Source organism: Agelaius phoeniceus, chromosome 21, assembly GCF_051311805.1.
Source record: "Agelaius phoeniceus isolate bAgePho1 chromosome 21, bAgePho1.hap1, whole genome shotgun sequence".
Taxonomy (NCBI): Eukaryota; Metazoa; Chordata; class Aves; order Passeriformes; family Icteridae; genus Agelaius; species Agelaius phoeniceus.
This window is the reverse complement of record NC_135285.1, coordinates 8,794,177-8,808,376: the sequence shown is the minus strand read 5'-3', so window position 1 is coordinate 8,808,376 and position 14,200 is coordinate 8,794,177. Positions and strand designations below refer to the sequence as shown.

The 14,200-nt window shown below is 54.5% G+C and overlaps 1 protein-coding gene across 2 annotated transcripts in view; it reads right to left on the bottom strand.

Annotated features, from left to right (window-relative positions):
- Nucleotides 1–14,200, bottom strand: part of OLFM1 (olfactomedin 1) — a 38,659-nt gene that overhangs the window by 11,454 nt on the left and 13,005 nt on the right. Inside the window, exons 1-4 of one of the 2 annotated variants that reach the window (XM_054646597.2) lie at nt 12,271–12,713; nt 9,686–9,835; nt 3,937–4,092; nt 1,355–1,574 (exon numbers count right to left, since the gene is read on the bottom strand). In XM_054646597.2, coding sequence (XP_054502572.1) covers nt 1,355–1,574; nt 3,937–4,092; nt 9,686–9,835; nt 12,271–12,420 — 676 coding nt within the window. In that variant the 5' untranslated portion in view covers nt 12,421–12,713. Of the gene's footprint in view, nt 1–1,354; nt 1,575–3,936; nt 4,093–9,685; nt 9,836–12,270; nt 12,714–14,200 lie in introns of those variants that run through there. The other variant, XM_054646598.2, reaches the window with a different exon arrangement.

The following is a 14,200-nucleotide window of genomic DNA, read 5'->3' as shown; positions in this document are numbered from 1 at the left end:
CAGGGGGAAGTTCAAGAAGGTGAGGGCAAGGTGAGAGTTTCCCTCCTTGCCCAACCCTGCTGCCCTCCCTGTGGCCATCACGGGGGAAAGGGGCAGAAAGCCCCAGCCTGTCCTGCTCTCAAACCAAGCCTGGGCCACCAGCACTCATTAATTAATGAGAAATTAAACTCCGATCTCTCTTGGCCAGGGGGTTTTTACCTGTCCCAAGGGTACCTCGGTGCCTGACTTGTTCAAATACTCTGAGCATCCACGTTTAAATGGGAATTTTACTCTCTGGGTGAGATGGAACCTGCAAGGGACGTCCAAGGAACCAGAGGATGGAAATGCAGAGGGAATGGAGGGGAGGTGGCTGCTCACAGTGTGGAGGCATCTAGAAACAAGCAAAATCAACCCCATCAGCAGAGCCAAGAGAGAAACAAAGCATTACCTTGCCAAGGATATCAAGTGCTCAGAAGAGATCTGATCTTCCGTGAAGTTACCTGAGAGTGTAATTTCGTATGTGCTACCAAAATAGACTGCAGAGCAGTTAATGTGTTTGGATTATCTAAATGGCGTGGCAAGAAAGTCAATAATGGAAGGAGAAATTAAATCAAGTCAGAGCTGGCCCAACAAATGGTGCAGAGAGTCCTTGCAGCTGTGGGAGGCAGTGCCCTTTCCTCCTTCCCCCTGTGTTTGGGGCCACGCCTTGGGTTTGGTGGCAGCTGAGACTCCCCACAACAGCCCCGGGAGTTTCAGTCAATTCCAACCCTCTGGATGAGGTCGAGTCCCTGGTGGTTTAGCAGCAGCCTGGTGGAAATGGCTCCCTGCTCCCTCAGGGGATGGGAGAGGGAGGATTCACATCCCGCGCAGGGGCAGGACCACACCGCGGCCCAGCTCCTCATGCTCTGCTCCGGGGGGATTGGCAAGATGCAAAAACAAAGAAAGGAAACCGAGGGAAACCGAGGCACAGCCCCACACCCCCCACCACGAGCAGAGCCCTTTGCTGACGGACCAGGTCCAGGGATGCAGAAGCAAAAGGGGTGCAAGTGTTGGCTTTGCATAAGCGTGAGCTGCCACTTATGCAAGCGCCGCCCACACGCCCGCTCCGCTCCGCGGGGAGAGGAGAGGAGAGGAGCATCCTGAAGCGCTCACACCACGAGCAGCATTGCTCCTGCCAGTAATCCTGGGCAGGACTACTCCCAGGAGGAATGTTCCTGGTGGCATAACCCTTGGCAGGATGGCCCCTGGCTGCGTGGAGCTCATCCCTCGCGGCCGGGCACGGCACCAGATGTCCAGCGGGGCATCTCTGCCTCCGGCCGGGATGCGTGCGTTGGCGCCGGTGGCCTTGGAGCCACCGTGGTGGTTCTGAGCCTACCTAATTTTTGCATGCATGCACGAAGCCTTTCTTCAAGATTTGACACTCTGTTCTGAAGCTCTTCGTAGTCATAGGCGCCAATCTCCTCCTGGAGTTCGTTTAGAACTGACGTCAGATTCTGGACCTCCTCTTTAAACTGCAATACCAATTTGGCATCGGCTTTGTACTCTTCCAACACTGGTATCAAAGGCCTAAGTTCCTCCATTTTCGCTTTTATTGCCTGCAAGGTTAAAATAAGCTCGGTTCAGTGCTATGCGTGCAAAAATCTGCAACACTCTGCCTTGACCTGGGTGCTTCCTATGGGAGCGAAATGTTCACATTTCCCACAATTATTAGCATTAAAATTAGCTCAATTATTATTTTTGGTCCAAATGATGTCTTGGCAAGAACATATTAAACAGGCTGCAGAACACCAAAATATTTGGGAAAGGCCTTTATTTGTCATTTTTAGAATGCAACATCTTAGGGTTACATGCTTCAGATCACATACACAAAGAGTTGTTGTTTTTTTTTTTCTTTTTTTTCTTTCCAAAAAATAAAAGAAAATAAGATATATATGCATTGACAAGGGTTTCAAACTATTCATGAAATGCATCTACAATTGCATGCAAAGGAAGATCTCGGTTGTGTGGTTCAAGGTTCCTTAGTGAGATATGGTGCTAATTTGGAAAATAATCAAAAAAAATCAATGCATGGTGCAAAATGCTCTGTGGCCCTCTTTTCATGGTTACATGGGAGTGAACTGCTTCTTCAGTCACTGCAGCATTGAAAAAACTTGCTTTTTAGTTAGCCCTGTAAGCAAGAAAATGAAATACTGTTGAGGATCTAGCTCACTAACCTGCCTTATATAGATAGCCATTCATAGACAAATACTCTTACGGCACTAAAGAGAGAAAAAAAACCAACACAAGAGCTCCAAAGCACTCACAGTTTAATGCTGGCATTAGCAGGAACAAAATGCTGTGCCTGTTCTTTCAAATGCTGCTTTGGCAGCAAATTAGACAAAAAATTCCTCACTGGTTTCAAGCGCAGAACAGAAAAATAAAATTCATTATCAGATGGATTTTGCAGAAATGAATTTTTTTTTCTTTTTTAATTTTTTTTTTTTTTTTTGCTTACTTAAAGGCTCAGAATGCAGCATTTTGTTGCAGATGCTTCGCTCCAGCAGCTAATGAGTAGACATTAATATGCATGCACCTACCCGTTAATGAAGCTGTGTTAGAACACCCAAAATCCCTGGTGCTGCTCAAATTACAGTGGCCAAGCTCCCAGCACCCAGGGCTGTGACATCTGCCTGTGTCCTGAAGCTTTTTGGGGCTGAACAGGATCAGGAATTCCTCCTCAGCCTCCTTCCCATCCATCCCCTCCTATTTAAGCCAAGAGGATTTTTCCCTCCCGTGCTTCGCACGTGGGGAATGTTTTAAATTTTATTTCATTTCAAGTTCCCTGGCAGGCAATGGGGAGGGTTGAACTCATCAGAGTGGTGGAGGGGGGGGAAAACAATAATAACTGAAATAAAGAAATAATTAAATAAAAGAAACTCATGCTCAAGTCTTTCCATCCAGACTGCAGAGCTAAATTTAGGGTCCTGCAGTAACTGGAGATGGGGAGCGGAGGAGGTGGAGTTGGTGAAAAGTTTTAAGAACCATCTTCCCAGCTTTTTATGAGATAATCATGGTATTTCAGTATTTAGCATTAAAAAAAAAATCTGCTTTAAAATACCAGCCAGCTGCCTGCAAATGAGGGTGGGAATCAGCTGGGTGGCTGATCAGAAAAGTCCCCAAATTCCACCAGAAATCTTTTCCATTTGATTTTTTTTATCTATTAACCCGCAGCACGGCTAAAATTTAAGATTCCAGTATTGCTCAGAACATCTTTTTTGGCAATTTCATTCATCCTCAAGCAACTTCCTGAGGGTTTGGCCACTGCTCCCAGTGCCAGCTGCATTCCAGAGGCTGCAGCTCCTCTCTCCCTCTGCCCAGCACCAGGACACCACACAAAACCCATCAGAAGGTGCTGCCTCTGCTGCCAACACCCAAAATTAGCCAAAATCCTGGAGATGTGCAGGTTGCCAGCCCGAGGACAGCTGTAATAATTGTATTTTTGGGGATTTTTTTTTTCAGGGGGGGTGATGTTTGATTGATAAACTCCTTTCTCCAGCCACCCCCAGGGGAGATGGGGTTTGGTGACTGCCCGCTGTGGTTTGCCTCGTGCTGCAGGAATGCAAAGGGAGCCCCAGTTCTTGGGGTTTTTTCCCCAATAAATGGGTGCTGGGCATGGCGTGGAGAAGCTGCCTGGCCACAGAGGGGAGCCCACCTCACCCAGAGCTGGGGTGATTCCCTGCAGACCCCCCTGATGGAATCACCCTGCACTGCCCTGTTTCGGGCACACAGGTGGGTGTGGGAGCACAGAGATTTGTGCTTTTGCCCTAAAACAAGATGCAGGGCTGAGGGTGTGAGGCCACAGCCTGGATCTGGCTGTGCTTTGGGCAGGAAGGGCCCCACAGCTGGGCTCCCCTGATGGGAGCCAGGGCCACAATCCCCTAGGCACAGCTCCCATAGCAGTTTGGAAATCAGACCTACCTTAAACTGCCTTGCCAGGTGCTGCTTGTGGCTTTCTTCCACTTGCTTAAATTTGGATTCCAGTCCCCTCATCTGGTTTTCCATCTTCTCCACGTACTGTAGGTCTCTCTGAGTCCTCCTGTCCAACACCTCTATCGACTGGGACATGTTTTGCACCTGCCAAACGAGAAGGGACTCATTAAAAAGTGCTGCCAGCAGAGAGGCAGCCCCCCTTGCATCCCAAGGCTGACCTTTCCCACAAGCTCAGCACAGCTAAAGGGCAATCAGCCCATGCATTATTTACTGCCTCATCAACAGCAGCTCCCAGATTACCACCCCGTGCTCTAAAACACACAAAAACCGCTTTCATAAATGATTTTTTTTCTTTCTGCAGAGAAGGATTCAGCAATCTGACATGGAAATGAGGGGTGTAGTTGAGGTTAAACTCAGGCTGGCCTCTCTGACAGGCACCTGCTGTGGCACGGGGTGAGCTCAGAGGTGACAGCAGCACACCTGGCTGGGAGGGAAAGCTCCAGCCCAGGTGCACATTTCCATCCCCTGGTGAGCACAAACCAGCAGAACTTCACGATCCACCCAGCCTGCTCCAGCAGCATCTGCCACATCCAACCCAGGGGCAGGGAGGGCATCCTGGGGCCGGGGAGCACCGGGCATGGTTGGCACCCCTGTGGGAGCCGAGCGGTGCCGCATTCCCGCCCGGAGCCCATCTGGCCCCCATGCAAGGAGCCTGGCTGGGCTGGCGGTGACAAAACGGGCTGGAGGTGTGAGGAGGGGAGGGGAACGCCAGCGAGGCTGACCTGATTTTGAAGGTTGGCTGCCATCTGATTTATTAAGATATTCCCTCCTGTTTTCCAGGCTGGGAGAGGTGGAACGGGTCTGACGTCAGCTCCTGTTTAGCACCGAGCCGTATTTAAGGGCTCTGCAGCGGGGCCGGACGTGTCTGTCCCACGGTGGGGACGTGACAGGGCTCAGCCCACGGCTGCTGCTCCTGCCACCGCCACGTCACCCCAGCAGTGCCACCACCACCATGACGTCTGTGGGTAAAGTGAATCAGGCACCCAGCCTGCTGCTGCTGCTGCTGCTGCTGCGTCAGGGCCTTGCTCCTGAGCCAGCCTGATCCCAGCCTGATCCCAGCCTGATCCCAGCCTGATCCCAGCCTGATTCCAGTCCACTCCCAGCTTGCTGCCAGTCTGATTCCATCCTGTTTCCATCCTGTTCCTATCCTGCTTCCATCCTCCTCCCAGCCTGATCCCATCCTGATTCCATCATGCTTCCATCCTGCTTTCAGCCTGTTCCATCCTGATCCCAGCCTGATCCCATCCTTCTCCCATCCTGATCCCATCCTGCTCCCATCCTGTTCCTATCCTGCTTCCATCCTGCTCCCAGCCCGATCCCATCATGCTCCCATCCTGATTCCATCCTGATTCCATCCTGCTCCCATCCTGATTCCATCCTGATTCCATCCTGATTCCATCCTGCTCTCAGCCTGCTCCCAGTCCACTCCCATCCTGTTCCTATCCTGCTCCCATCCTGCTTCCAGCCTGATCCCATCCTGATTCCATCCTGCTCCCATCCTGCTCTCAGCCTGATCCCAGCCTGATCCCATCCTGCTCCCAATCCACTCCCATCCTGATCCTATCCTGCTCCCATCCTGATTCCATCCTGCTCCCATCCTGCTCTCAGCCTGATCCCAGCCTGATCCCATCCTGCTCCCAATCCACTCCCATCCTGATCCCATCCTGCTCCCATCCTGCTCGGCTGTGGGTGGATGGATGGATCTGCTCCCCGGATGGATGGGTGCCACATCCGCTCCTGTCTGCATCCTCACTGCAGCCAAGCTGGGGTGGGGAGGGAAGGAGTGGTGAAAATCCCACATTTCCTCTGGCAAATCCCACATTTCCTCTGTCAAATCCCACTGCGGTGGGCTGGGACTTACCTGGAGTGGCAGAGTGAGGGCACGGCAGGACAGCACAGGGCAAATGCCAAGGGTGCCCCTCCAGCTTGGAAAAACCATCACAGTGCCCGTTGCTCATGCAGGATGACACTGAAACTATTGCAGGGGTCTATTAAAAATGTATGGGTGAGCTGCATGGCAAAGGCCAACAGGCTTTGGAGTGTTCTGTACAACTGCTCCGGGGGCCAGAGTGTTCCTCAGCAAAGGTGAAGCTATTTGTGGTCTCTGAGGCTCAGAGATGAAGCAGCAGCACCCTGACCTCCCCAGGAGCTGCTCAGGGAGGTGTGAGGAGCAGGGAAGTGCAGAACAAGGTTTGGAGGAGAAAAGAGCAAAGCTGAGCTCAGCCAGAGCCTGGTCAGCTCCCATTAAGCTGTGCCGACCGCAGGGAATGTCAGCTCTCAGCGGGTGTTCATTCACCTGGGCTGCATGTGGAGGGGTTTGAAGACCTCTCTGTGCCCTGAGGCAGGAGAAGAGGAGCCTTAGACAAGCATGGCTGGGCTGCCAAGCTGCTTTTATTCCAGTCACCCAGCCTGTCCTTCGAGCTGAGCAGCAGAATGGTTCCAAGGAGCAGAGAGAGGGGTGACTTGTAGGGCTCATGCAAAATTAATCCCATTTATTCCACTAGTGCCTAACCCCAGCTGCAAATAACCAGAAAAAGAGCATTTCTGTAATGACAGAGCAATACCTGAGTCTGCTGAGTAAAATTTTGGGAGGCTCCTTGGGCTCTCTCTCAGGTGGTGGGGAGGGAGGGACGTGCTCTGCTCTGAGAGCATCTCGCCCAGGCTGCTGCCCTCAAACACCTCTGGAATGTTTCTGCTCCCCCCTGAAGCACAGGAAAATTCCCTCCTCACGTGCCTCTGCACAGAGGTGCCTCAACTGAGCTGCTGTGCTGTTCTGGGGTGGGTTTCACAAGCCCAGAGTGGGTGTTTGCTGCCTGTGTTGTTTTCCATCGGGCGAGGTCCTGGCCATATTTGCAGGGATGAGCCTGAGAATCCTGCCAGCCCCAGCACTGAGGATCTGCCTCTTTTCCCTCATTAGCATATTATGCCCTTGATCCAGCAAAGCACTTTGGCACATGATTAGGTTTCAATGAGCCTGTTGGAGCCCAGGCTGAAGCATGTACAGAAGTGCTCTAATGAACTCAGGCCCAAGGATAGTGCCTCTTAAATTCCCTCAGCTCCATCCATCAGCTGCAGTCCTCCAACCTCGCCTGAAAATGCTTTTTGCCTCCTCTCTCAGCCTGAAACCTCATTTTCACCAAGATAATGTGAGACAGATACCTGTGGCTGTCTGGGGGAAAAGAGTTATTTTTAGCAGTTGAAATAGGAAATTAATACAAATGAAGCTTCCAGTGCTGCTCTTGTCATCCTGTTTGAGGAGCTGATTCACAATTAAACCAGAGTCACAGGGAGTCAGCGTTGGCCTGATGACCTCAGTGAGGTTTATAAGGTCAGATCCAAGGTTTAAACCCTGCTCAAACTTCCCTGTGGATCAGCCTTTCCTGGCAGCTCCAAAAGGGTTGTTCTGAGCCCAGCTCTGGGGTTTCAGCTGGGGTCAACCTTCAGCCTTGGGGAGCTGCACAAACTGATGGAGCAAGAGGAATCTTGGGGGAGATTTTCAAGGTTTAGGGGAAAAATCAGCAGAGGAATGGACTCAGCTGATGGTTCAGGAAATGAAAAGTTCATCTGATAAGGTTTGCACGAGGCAGTGATGGCTGAGAAGAGATGGCACCGTCCTGGGAGTGACCATCAGAGGAACAAAAAGAGCTGTAAAATCTGGAAATCAGCACTGGCTGAGAGGAAGGATTGGCAGGAAACCAGAAATGGTTTCACCGGCAGAAGAGGAAGCTGTGCCCGATAACAGGGCCAGACAAATAAACAAATCAATCAATCAATCAGATTCTGTTTGGAGATCAAACACAACCTGATGATGAGCAGGACTGAGGTGATGTCCTGGTTTGGGTGCAGTCCAAGGGCTGCACTCAGCACCTGCCACGTGTGAGGCTGGAAGGACTCGGCGTGGCCCAGCCAAGGATGAGCTCAGACACCTCGAGTGTCAAACCCTGGGCTGAACACCCTGAGCAGCCCTGGCTGCCCTCCCTCCCCTCTGTGACCTGCCAGGGTGCCCAGAACTCCTTCCCAAAACTGCAGCTCCTACACACGTCCTCATCCCCATGAGCTGAGCATGGCAGCTCTGAACCCCCAAATCCCAAAAGATTCCTGCATGGAGATTTCCCTGAAGATGCTCTAATTGCTTTGTGTGCACACACAAGCAGCTGATGCCTTGCAACACCATTTCCACGGGTGAATTCCACGCCTGCTCCTTGGAAAACCCAACCACAATTTCCCCCTGGACACATTGTGCTGCTTCCTCTGCTGCCAGGGAGAAACCAGGGGCTGCAATTTCCCCCCATCACAGAGCCAGGGTTAGAATGCCAGTGGGGGGAAGGAGTTTTCAGGACTGAAATCCTCCCTGGGAAGCTGGAAGCTCTGCTCTGCAGTTGTTTGCACCTCCAGGGATGATCAGCTCAGCCTCCATCAGGATCAGATGTCTGGCACTGAGAGCCTGTTCCTTATTTTGGGGTTTTTCATATAGGTTAGCGTGGGAGTGAGATGCAGCCAGATTAGCAGGCAGGTATCATATCCCACAACACACGCCCAGAAATCCTGCTCCTCCCTCACTTTATCTCCATTGGCAGCCAGAGAGCTGCATTAAAAAAAACCCCACTGAGCACCTCCACCCTCCTGATGTTATCCCAGGTCTCCCATTCCCAACTCCTGCCCATCAGCAGAGGGCATTGGGTCAAATCCTGATTGTTTGGAGTGGATGAGGAGTTCTGGGAGCACCTCTGAGCTGTTTATAAATCCTGCTGCCTCTCAGGAGCAAAAGCACCCAGGGTGTTATTGCTGTGAGAAAGAAAAGCCTGACTTGGGATTATTTTTAGCAGCCTCTGACAACCCAAAGGATTGTTTTAGGGCTGAATGTTTCCTGGCTGGCTTTATTGTCCCCAGCACATGGGGAAATCAGTTAAGTGGAGGTTTAATATTGTTAGAGGGAATTAATACAGCAGCTTTCCCCAAAGCAGCAGGATGAAAATTCTTTTGTCATGCACGGCACAGGCCAATATAGCATTAGGGGATGGGGTTTAATTATATATCCAGCACAGGAGCCAGCTCATATTTGCAAGACAAGAGCACAATTTCACATGAAACAGCATTTCTTCACTGAAATCTATTATCTGGAAAATTCCTTGTTATTGGGGATGTTTCCCTAATGAGATTTTTTGATCTTTTCGGACAGCAGACTATTAAAAACTAATCAAGAGGATGTCAACGTTAGGCAGAAAACCACTGAGAGTCATCTCTGTGCTACCTGCTGGCGACAGCTTGCAGGGTTTCACTTGACCTTTTCAATACCACCTTGCCTAGAAAAGCTTGGCTTTGGGCTTTTAATTCTCTCTCCTCTCCTGTTGCTGAGTCTGCTCTCAAACTGCTTGTGCCAACAGAATAAAAAAAGGGGATTTTTTTTATTTTTAAGATTTTTCTTTTTAGAGATACGGTTCAATATTGGTGCTTTGATCTCAGCAGTTTTCCCTTGACCTTAGGCCAGGCTCTCCTCTCAGAAAACACTTGAAGAGAATTCTCCTCCTGCCCTCAGCTGATTATTCCCCACTACACACACAGGGACAGCTCCACATGGAAAAACCATCCCAAGGGGTTTTCCCTGGAAACCAAGGCTCAGCTCAGGTTTCTCTCCCACCAAACCAAAGCACTTTTGGCAGCAGGGGCCAAGCATTACCTTTTCTAGGAGTTGTCTCAGCTGCTTTGTCCTGGCATCACGCGAGCACATCGTCTGCTGAGGTGCCACCACTGTGCATATACAACGTCCCTCGCTGTCCTGGGCAGAGCTGTACACCTGCCAGCTTTCCTCTGGGTTGGTAGGCAACACCTAATTAACACAGGGAGAGATGGGTTAATTAACCAGGGGAGGCCTGGCAGGGCTCTGGGAGGTGAAGGGGGATGAGGACGTGGCAGGGAGCGGAGGCTCCTCCGAGGGCCCAGCTGGCAAAATTCACTTGGAATGCAAAAATATGGATTGGGGATGAATCAGAGAAAGGTCTGAAAAGGAGAGGAAGAGCTGAAAACACGAAGGCAACGCGGATGGGAAAGCAGGGACACAGGGAACAGTGAAAATTCCGGGTGCTGGGCACATCGGGGTGGGAGCCCTGCCCTGCTGTGGTGACAGAGCCCTCCTAAACATGGGGACAGGGATGGGGACAGAGCCCTCCTAAACACGGGGACAGGGATGGGGACAGAGCCCTCCTAAACACGGGGACAGGGATGGGGACAGAGCCCTCCTAAACACGGGGACAGGGATGGGGACAGAGCCCTCCTTAACACGGGGACAGGGATGGGGACAGAGCCCTCCTTAACACGGGGACAGGGATGGGGACAGAGCCCTCCTTAACATGGGGACAGGGATGGGGACAGAGCCCTCCTTAACACGGGGACAGGGATGGGGACAGAGCCTTCCTAAACATGGGGACAGGGATGGGGACAGAGCCCTTAACACCGGGACAGGGATGGGGACAGAGCCCTCCTTAACATGGGGACAGGGATGGGGACAGAGCCCTTAACACCGGGACAGGGATGGGGACAGAGCCCTCCTTAACACGGGGACAGGGATGGGGACAGAGCCCTTAACAGCGGGACAGGGACGTGCCCGGGCCACCAGGGAGGGCACAGTGCCCTGCCGAGGGCTGAGCAGTGCCCCCAGCTCTGCAGAGCCCGCCGGGGTCTGGGGCCGGGTCTGGCAGCTGGAGACGCGCTGGGCTGAGCACACGGACACCACGAGGTACGGACACACGGACACCCTGAATTACAGACACCCCGAGGCACGGACACCGAGAGGTTTGGACAGTCTGAGGTACGGACACCCCGAATTATGGACGCCCCAGGGCACGGATACCCCAAGTCACAGACACCCCAAGGTATGGACACCCCGAATTATGGACACCCTGAGTCATGGACACCTGAATTACAGACACCCCGAGGCATGGACACCCCGAGGTACAGACGCTCGAGGTACGGACACCCCGACCTACGGACACCCCGACCTACGGACACCCCGAGTTCCGTTCCCCCCGTCTCTGTGCCCGTTCCCCGGGCATGAGGAGCTTCCCCGGACAATCGCTCCCCTCCGCTCCAGGCAGGGGAAGCCCGGAGCCGAGCCCTGTGCAGAATCCCAGCAGGGACGCGATGCAGCGCTGAGGGCACGCCGGGGAACGGAGCCCACCCCAAACACAGCGCGTTCCCCTCTCTGCTCTCAATTTTCCTTCTGTCTCACGGCATAATCCATTAGTTAATGCTAACCCATGCTCGGAGCACTTTGAAGGTGTCACCGTGTCCCCAACCAGAGGGGAAATGTTCCTTCCACCACTTCCCTACAGAACAAATCACCTTGCAAATGCCCACGTTGACAGACATGCCCAGGCGGACGCGCAATTGGATTCCCTGGCTAAAACAACCGGGAAAAAAAAAAAAAAGAATAATAAATGGATCTCATAAACCCTGACAACGTGGAGAAAAAAAATAAAAAGATCCCAGCTCCATTCACTGAGCAGCAGAAGCACTACACGGAATACTCCGGGAACAGCAGAGCTGCAGCAGCGGGGCTCTGTCAGAAAGCACGAGCGTGCAGCCTGCAGGAGAAAGGTGCCCGACTCTCCCTGCTCAGGGAAGACAGACAGACAGACAGACTGCAATGATTTTCCCAGCCATTCCCAAGGTGGGAAGCTCAGGCACGGCCCCGGCTCTCCAGCAGAGCGGGGACAGGGGGTGCCCAGCCCGGCTGCATCCTCCCGTCCCTCCGAGGGCGGATCGCGGACGGAGAGCAGCGGAGGCGCCTCCCGGGACTGGCGCCCGCTCCCCCGGCGGCTTTTGCAGCGGCCACGAGGGAAACTTTGCATCCCTTCGGCGGCAGGGACGGCGCGGGGAGGCAGCCGAGTCACCCCCGGCACCAAGCGGGGGTGGCCGAGCAAGAGGAGAGGAGGGGAGAGGCAGAGACGCTCCCTGCGCCGTCACCCCCGTGCCCTGCCAGCGCCCCACGCCCGCTCCCGCAGCACCGCGGGGACACTCGAGGGGCGGCGATCCTGCAGGGGGGGACCCTGCCGGCCACGGGGACACCCGGGCAAGGAGAGATGTGACAGCCGGGCGGGGAGGGACTGCGCGGCGGCGGGGAGCGGCCGCAGGGACGCTCCGGGATGCGGGGACGCTCCGGGATGCGGGGATGCTCCGGGAGGCTCCGGGAGGCTGGGATGCTCCGGGATGCTCCGGGATGCTCCGGGCAGCCCTCCCCGTGCCCCGCAGCCCTCCCGCACTTACTCCCGTGCTGCGGTCCAAGGTGCCGCCCGTGGCCGCCGTGAGTTTGGTGGTGTTGAGCCCCACGAGGGAGGGCAGCGTCTGCGACATCCAGTTGGTGATCATGGCCATGGTGCTGAGGACGACTCCAATCTTGAGTAAAGGCACAGACATGTCTGCGGGGGGGGCGGCAGGCACCCTTCATTCTGCACCGGCGCCGGGCTCCATGCCGCTGCCTTCGGGCTGCGCCAGCCGCCCCGCCGCCGCCGCCGCTCGCCGCCGCCCCATCGTCCTCCTCCTCCTCCTCCTCTTCCTCCTCCTCCTCCTCCTGTGCCCTGCCCGGCGCTGTGCCCGCTGTGCAGCCGGAGGAGCGGGGCTGGCTCCCTGCGCCCCAGCCCCAGCCCCAGCCCCTGCGAGCGGCTGCGGGAGGCGGAACCGGGGCGGGACCGGAGCGGGAGGGACGGGCAGAGCCCAAGCAGGGGGGACACTGCGGTGGGAGATGGGCGAGAGGGAGGGGACGGCGGAGTGCGGGGAGGGAGGGGAGAAAAGGGTTTGGGGAGAAGGGAGTGGGAGGGGAGGTTTGGGGAAAGGGGAGGGGAGGGATGGGGAGGGGGAAGAGGTATGGGGAGAAAAGATTTGAGGATGAAAGATCTGGGGAGAAAAGATTTGGAGATAAAAGATTTGGAGATAAAAGATCTGGGGAAGGAGGAGGGAAGGGAAGGAGAGAAGAAAAATTATGGGGAAGAAAAGAAAAGAAAAAATATGGGGAGGAAAGATTTGGGACGGGGAAGTGGAGGGAAGGAGAGAAAAAAGATTTGGGGAGACGTAAAAGAATCAGGGAGAAAAGGTCTGAGGAGAAGGGAGTGGAAGGAGAGGTTTGGGGAAAGGGGAGTGGAGGGATGGGAGGATGAAGAGGTATGGGTAGAAAAGATTTGGAGATAAAAGATTTGGGGAGAAAAGATCTGGGGAGAAAAGATCTGGGGAAGGGGGAGAGAAGGGAAGGAGAGAAGAAAAATTATGGGGAGGAACGATTTGGGACAGGGAAGGGGAGGGAAGGAGAGAAAAAAGATTTGGGGAGAAAAGATTTGGGGAGAGGTAAAAGAGTCAGGGAGAAAAGGCTTGGAGAGAAAGGGAAGAATTGGGGAGAGGGGGAGAGATTGAGCAGAGGGGGACAGGCATGGGGAAGGAAGAGAAAGGTTTGGGCGGAGGGAAGAAGATTTGAGGAGATAAATTGGGTGGGGGGAGAGGAATGAGGAGAGGGGGGAAATTAGGGAGGAGGTGGAAAGGGCTTTGGGGAGGTGGTGTAAGGGATTTTGGGGAGATGAAATGGATTTGGGGGGGAGGTAGAAGGGGTTTTGGGGAGCAGGTGGAAGGGATTTTGGGGAGCAGATGGATGGGTTTTGGGGGGCAGGCGGAAGGGATTTTGGGGAGCAGATTGAAGGGATTTTGGGGAGTAGATTGAAGGGATTTTGGGGGGTGCGGCTCCCCCACTGCGGCGTGTGGCGCCCTCTGGCGGCTGCGGGCGGCGCTGCGGGCCGGGGTCGCTCGGTGGTCGCGGGGACGGCGGGGACACGGCGGGGACACGGCGGGGACACGGCGGGGACACGGCGGGGACACGGCGGGGACACGGAGCCGTGCCAGCACCAAGGGGAGCCGGAGCCGTTCACCGCAGTGTGGCGCCTCTCCCGCACAGACCCGCGGGCTCTGGGTCCCCTGTGGGTCCCCGGCCGTCCCCAGGTCCAAGCGGGCTGTCAGAGCATCCCCCACAGCCCCGACTGTCACCTCGCCACGTCCTGCCACGACAGCGCGAAGGACAAACCAAAGCTCAGTGTCAGCCCTGCTCCCGCCTCATTCCCCGCGCAGGAATTGGCTGCTAAGCGATGCAAAGGGCGCACGGCCTGTCCGGCCAGCCTGGAATGTCACCTGGGCTTGGTCACCACTCAGGTGTCCCAAA